The sequence below is a fragment of the Penaeus japonicus genome, unplaced genomic scaffold (genome assembly GCF_977035675.1).
Source record: "Penaeus japonicus unplaced genomic scaffold, GWHDUDI00000001_assembly GWHDUDI00000006, whole genome shotgun sequence".
NCBI classification, from domain to species: domain Eukaryota; kingdom Metazoa; phylum Arthropoda; class Malacostraca; order Decapoda; family Penaeidae; genus Penaeus; species Penaeus japonicus.
In genome coordinates, this window is record NW_028234408.1 from 20,521,571 (window position 1) to 20,529,070 (window position 7,500).

The 7,500-nt window shown below is 36.7% G+C and overlaps 1 protein-coding gene across 1 annotated transcript in view; it reads left to right on the top strand.

The window, feature by feature from the left end:
• The window catches only part of LOC122253289 (uncharacterized), a 20,804-nt gene that overhangs the window by 2,154 nt on the left and 11,150 nt on the right, over positions 1-7,500 (top strand). Inside the window, exon 2 of the mRNA XM_043016234.2 lies at positions 1,602-1,657. Within this exon, the coding sequence (XP_042872168.2) occupies positions 1,602-1,657 (56 nt within the window). The remainder of the gene's footprint in view (positions 1-1,601; positions 1,658-7,500) is intronic.

A 7,500-nucleotide genomic window follows, 5' to 3' on the forward strand; every position in this document is an offset into this window, starting at 1 on the left:
ATATATTGCTCTTATTTTTTCAGTTTGCAACATTTGTCATCAAAGGAAAATCCATTAATTTCTAGTACCAATTAGCCTTTACTGTCTATATTTTGCCTTATTATGTATACCCACTATTTATGGGTCCTTACCAAGAATGTTATTGTGGTATTTCAAGCACATAGACCTAACATTTAGGGCTATTTGCCCACTCTGGCTACGGCTGACCGATACACACCCGGTCACCTAGTGTGTTGGCCATGTCATGATATCTCATTCCTGGCAGTAAGTTTTGCCACCGCATGATGTGATTCCTTGTCACCAAGGGTTAACAATAGGCCATGATATAATATCATGGCCCAGCTGGTCTTATCACATGGGACATAATATCGTGTCATGGCTTTTTGTATGGCCTGCACGGTGGGTGATCGGTCACATAGCATTTGGCTGCCACCTCAGTGTACGAATAGCATTAGGCCTGCATATTTTGAAGTACCCCGGCATCACAGGAGGAGCCAAAGTTGCTCTGTTATTAACAGGTTAAGAATTGCAGATTTGTTGCATTACCATATTAAATCCTAAACTTAACCCATTAGCAGCGGATGGCATGATTTGGTGCAAAGGCAGAGTCGGTGATAGACGCGGATGGCACCATGCCAGACATGTAATTCAGCTATCCTACTGCACAGACCTTTTTTTAATACCGCGACCAATGGGTTAAGTAAGTCAATATTTGATAGGATCCATAAATTTCCCAGTAAAAGTTTCAAATACACTCTCAGATTTAAATGATTGCCATAGCCTGAGTGTTATTGGTGCTGTAGGAAAGGCTAATATACCAGTTATGATGCAAAGAAACCTCTGCAAAAATTTTAACAATTAGTTTCTTGATTTCCATGAATAAGTGACTTCATGAAGTCAGATTGTTTCATACTGGAAGTTGTATCATGAAGGAATTTTGGGATTCTAGACTAAACTTATTTTGCTGAATATCATAGTATTTATAGTAGTCATAACTAAGGTCATCATCATTCACTTAACAGTTATTACTCATAGTACAATAAAGAAACAGCAATCCACTCTTACCCCAACTTCAAAATTGCCGCAACGACTATCGTCATATATGTCATGATGCACATCGTCAGGCCAAAAGTCGTGCATTGCGTGTGTCATGACACCCCTTTGTAATGGGTTCATATTACCCCAATTTTCATATATTACAAAAAGTAAATTGGGCATTTAGAATGTAGAGAGACCTATAGCAAGCCTCACTATTAACCTCTCTCTACCTTCCATGTACTTGATAGGCTTGATCTGTAGGGGTTAATGTATGGACCACTGTTATAAACATCAAGACACTACAGCTTAATTTCTATAGGAGTTATTTTGATGAGATGATGCAGATTATTTAGATAAGTAAACAAGTATGGAAATATATATATATATATATATATATATATATATATATATATATATATATTGTGTGTGTGTGTGTGTGTGTAAAACTATTTCTGTAAAAATATTGTGATAGTAAACTCGGTTTCCTTTATACTATAAATGTCTATATTCGTTTACTCTTTTGAAAGAACATTATCAATTTATAACATTTGTTTTATTTACAGATGTCGGTCGGCAAGATAATTCTAAAATCAACAACAAGGATGTCCCTGAACGACCGGTGAGGCATTACAACCTAGCCAACGCATTTGGTTGCTAGTCTTTCAACTGGAAAAGTTGATGCCAACTTTGGCAATTTCTTTATCCTCCCATTTCCCCTCTCGAAAGCCCACACTTCACAAAGCCTTTCAGCTTATCAAAGAAAGCTGAAAACTTTTGACAGTTCCCAAAACGAATATTCTTATGGCCCATTTTATTGTTGTTTTCTGATAAATGTAGACCTCTTCAGTGATAAAACTTGATCTAGTATAGGGCCTGTTTTAATTGTAGCTTGAAGTAGTGCAATAGGCCTTTTTGGCTGCACTACTTATGAAAGAAAGTGTGCAGCGTTACAACAAATACAAACCACAGGTGTCACATGCAGGAGGCCCTTGCAAAGCTTATCAAAGAAAGCTGAAGGTTCTCCTGTACTCTTTCTTATTTGTCTTGACAATGTTCTTAATTGTTAAACCAGTGCTAAAAGCCACAGCCACAGGGAGAATGGCAGTTGTTTTTGTTCTTTGTATTCTTGACGTCAAGCTGCGTGAAGGAGAATCATCAATACTTACAAGATACTCAAGAGAGTGCTTAAGATTTACAAAATGCCAGATAAACAGGAAATGGCCTGGATAGCCCAGTCTTCAAATGATCTGTATGTACTTACACATTGCAGTACTATTCTCTGAGGAACAAAGGAGCAAAGACTCCATCACAGTGGCTTCTAATGCCCTAGGCACATTGAGAAGTGGTCATGGGAGTGTAGAGCTCTACAGAAGACAGGTATTCAGATACCTACTTCTGCTTTGAATGTGTGGATTGAGCCACAGGACATTCAAATGAATGAGTTTCACTACCCAAATGCCTGACTCTATTAAGGGAGCAGGTCAGTATTTATCCATTTAGATGGATAACCACAAGATTCTCTGTGTTGGGCACAAAAGCCAAGCCTCCTCTGAGAGACTAAATGGGTTGCCGGATTATTTATTGATATGTGGTAATCAGGAGCCTTAAATTTCTACATCAAGCCTTGCCATGAAGATTGTTTTGATAACACTTAATATCCACAAAGCATAAGAGTTATCATGGTAGATGGGGCTTCTAGATTATAGCCCAAAGAATACTGAAAAGACTAGCCCAGTTAGTGAATATCAATATAAAACCAACAAGATTGTAGATAAGCAGAATGAAGAGGACTTTGAAGATCATCATTTTGAAGAGGTGATTAATAAGGTAATTTTTTACTATCTTGTATATATGTTGTCATGAAGAGGAATGGTGAATAAAGATTTTTCATAAGCTCCTTTGAAAAAAAGGTAAATGGTAACTTGGTTTTCTATTGTATGAATCATGAAAAGTTTTAGTATTTGGACAGCATCAGACAGGTAAAGTGTATGTTGATGTTAGTTTTTGGTACTAATCATTTAACCATTCATTCAATAGCTTTAGGAAATTTTTACAGATAATAATTCACAAATCTTTTAACCTAATAACAATTGGGCAGTTTTGGCTCCAGATGGTCTAAACACCAAGGTATTTAAAGCGTGTGGGCTTGACACCTCAGGATATTCACCATGCAGCGCTAACGGGTTAAGCAGGTTGCCACATGATATTATGAGGATGCATGACTGAATGAAATTTTGTATTACAGTAATTGACTGGAAGTGATAAGTTTAGAATATAGTAATTTTATTTTGATGAAGGCATATTTCACATAAGTGGCTAGAAATTATAGTAATGATGATGCAGTTAAAAGTTTAGATAAACATCACTGGTGTTCTTTCTTTTCCTCTCCTCTCCTCTTTCTCCATCTATATATCAGTTTGTTTTCCTTCTATTAATCTTTTCTTTCTATCTGCCTCTTTCTTCCTTTCTTTCTCCTTGTTTCCTCTCCTCTGTTTCCTTTTATATACCATTAATTTTGATAATTTAGATATCTAAATGTAAGATTTATTGCTTCTTGAGTATCTAAAATGCCCATCAGATTAAATTGATTAGCATTAGGATTGTTTCTGAATGGTGTGCATATATGTGAGTGTTTGTTTTTTTAACAAACTATACCTAACTTCTTTTTTTAATGATGCAAGTGTCTTAAATCAACAGTGATAGTTATAATGATGATAAAGATCTTTTCTGTGGAGGGAAATTTATTTGGATCTAGACTTGTGCATATAAGTGTGAAAGAGTGAGTGAGTGCATGTGCATATTTAATGAAGTTTCTTAACATAAAGAAGTGGTCACTTGGAGAGAGAATGGGTGCAGATGAAAAGCATGGGGTTTGGGAACTAAATTATTTTAAAATAACACATCTTCCAAACTCCATGAAAAGGTGGGCAGAACCCATTTAGGTGTGCTTTTAGATTTCTGCTCTAAATACTTTATTAGGATGGCCTTACTTTTTTAACTTGACTCCTGGAATCATTAAGGAGTATGCCAAGTTTCCACCACTCTTTATATGCTGCTTTTTATCAAATTCTGTGCTCATTTGTAACTTTGGAAGTGGAAAGCATGTAACACTTGGTTCTAAATTTATTTTATTTTGCTGTTGTTGACATGCTCTCCATTGTTGCTCATCCTGTAGCGCGCACAATGACTACAAATGTAGTTATTTGTAGTATTTTACAACACACAAAGGTATTAGACAACACAGGCAAACAAATATTGATATTCCATATTCATGTTTTTCATTGTCGGATATGTTGAAATAGCATATTTTGGTGGGTATGTTTCTGAAGTGGGTGGACTGATGGCCAAGATAAATGTATAGCAAGCAAGCATTCACCAGCAATATCATCACTCTAAACATTGTTTGGAACACTGTTGGCCAGAATATACATTACATGAAGTAAGACTGTGTGTGTGTGTGTGTGTGTGTGTGTGTGTGTGTGTGTGTGTGTGTGTGTGTGTGTTTGTTTGTTTGTTTGTTTGTTTGTTTGTTTTTTGGGGGGTAAACCGTTTCAAATTAATTGGTCCTTTAAATTTAGTAAACTAATTGTAATGTATATTCCATATTTTCTGATCATGTGAATTAGACTAATTGTAAACTATGTTTATGAGAAAGCAAAGGTATGTAAAGAAGGTAACATTGGATTATTAGAGGTTTTTGTATATCATAATAGCACAATAAAATATGGAGGGAAACAAAAAAGTGAGTTAGATTTTGTTTTGGAAACAAGGTTACATAACAAGGCAAAAGACAAGGGAATACATATGCTGAAAAATTGCCTTTTATACCATTTCTATACAGGTCTAAACCAATCGGGTAACATTCAAGGACATGGCAAGATAAAATATGGTACAGTGCTTAAACACACCAACCTACCAATTCATAATGATCACTATGGTTAAGATTATGATTGAACTACACTAATAGCATAGATATTTAGAAATATCAGTTCAAACAAAGACAAGCAGGAACACATTCAAATCAAGTATACATGCCATGTGGCACCATTGGGTAAAATGGAATCCTCGGTATAAATTTGGAAGGGGGAGTGAATTAAGAATTGCAAATAGGGGAGGCTACAGGTGTCTTCATCTAGTCTAAAGTACTTCTCACTAAAGCAAAACAACACTTCCATATTACAACAGAACTGGTTACAGCAAAATAATATATGAAGTCGTTTCTTTATGGCAACAAATTTACATAAGTGCTGAAAGTGTGTGATAGCTAACAATCTATAGAGGATCCTAGAATTTGTTCTTATTTTTTTGTGAAACTCACTAGTCATACCTGAGAATGTTCTGTAAATTTAATTAATTTTAGTCATCTAAAAAATGGACTCTGAATATTGTGCCAAACTTTGCACACCCATTTCATACTGCTTCTGAAAATGTGATTTTGAATTTTGTTTGTTATTTTTGTGACTGATTTATTCGTTTATTTCTTGATTCTTAAAAAAAATGTATTTATATGAACATCTTTAACCCATTCCCGACGGGGGAATTCTAGCCTTGAATGTCCAAATGCCGGGGCGTTCGAATTATTAGGCCTAAATCAATTGAATGGCCGGCACAATACTGTGCCGCCCGGCAACTGGGCTTTTGAATGCGCGGTAATCTCGGAAGCGTTCGGATGATGCATTCGAAAACCTCGGTATAGCGACCGTGCAAAGCCGGAATGGCCCCGGCGTGAATGGGTTAACCAATAACGAGGGGGGATGGTCTTGGCTCCAATCAGTCTAAACAGCAGGGCATTTGAAGTGGTCAGGCCTAACACCTTGGGCTACACACCCAGTCACCCATTGTGCTAGCCATACACAAAGTCTTGGCATTAATTTATTGTCATATTGCATTACTTTAGTTGTGTGATGAAATCAATTTGCACTTTTTTTATAGCTTAAGAGATAATTCAATAATGCAATGCCCCTCAACCTGCTGCCAAATTTAACAAATATTCAGAAAGAAACCCTTAACCCATTTGCGCCGGTTGACTTGCTATCACGTTCAGTGGTTTTTGGGTCAGATGCAGGTGAAGAGATATTTGGGCAAGGCCAGTGCGCCAGGTGAGGGGGCATACCACGCTCGCTCACAGTTAGTGTGCCCGAGAATCCCAAGGCATTAGGCTAATGCGTTCGAAAACCCTGGCATTCCAACCATTTAGAGCCGGAATAGCTCTGGTGTGAATGAGTTAAGGCTCCTTATCAAATTATATTTATGAACCTAGTCTAATTGCTCCTGAAACTGATTATTACTTATCCTCGGGTGCACAAAAAAAATTCCTCCCAAGTAGAGTTACTCAATTTCTTCCTCAAATTGACACTTTTTCCATTTTCTGTGCATCAGCAAAGAATAATCATCATAGAATATGTTGCTCTGATATGAAATAAAAACTAGTATTTTTCTGCATCAGGCAGTATGTTCAAAATCTTTCCTAGCTTATGAACCACCTATGATACATTTCACACTTCCAGTAACTGCTATATGTAGCACCAGTGGTACATTATTTATTTACTTTCATGGTCAAGTCCTATAATTAATTCATCCATAAAATTGGCAATAATGAATATTAGTATATAACATTTTTCGCTTAGGATCACAATGCTATTAACCCATTGCAGACGGGGCCTAACGACCTAACTGATCATCAGGGCAGGCGGTCTTCAACACTACTTGCACTGGCTAAAAATTAGAGGGACGGGGAAAGGGTTTTCTCCGCCTTCTGTGTAGAAGACTAGCCCAAGCAATATTTTTCCTTAAATTCATCATTAAATGCGAGTTAGGCTGACTTTGGAACCCTGTAGCTCAGAAGCTAACACTTTACAGCCATAATACTTCATGAGTGTGTGTGCGCTTCAACTGTGAGCAGATCCCGGTGTCGGTCGTGTATGCATTGACTCCTCTCCTTTAGGCCTAATTGGTGCCAACATGTTTTTCACAATACCCGTACGCAAAGGGTTAATGGTCCTTTGTTGATGTGATATCAATGTACTCCTAGTGCCTGTGATAATTGGTTATTCAGTATTCGCCAGTGTTCCTCTATACCCTTGTCTAATTAATTTTATATATAAATTAAAATTTTTGATCAATGATATGAACAAAAAAAGTACAAATAATATTTCAAGAACCCCTCAAATTATTTTGTATGTCCCAAAGTAGTCTAACTAGGCTTTGCTAGTTATGAGTCAGTTATGAGTGGGGAGTGGGAATGCTTTGTAAGCTTGAGTGCTCATAGCTTTGTTTCATAGGAGAATCAGAAGTATATACAGATGTTGTTTGAAGCCCAATCTTATGATAGGCCTCGAAGGGTAGATTTTAAATGAATGGTTGAAGGCTGAATGTTAATGGGTAGCAAAAACTACCCCACCTTTTTTATGTTTAATTCAATTAATAACATGTTGGATTATGAAGTTCTTATATTTGCTTTTC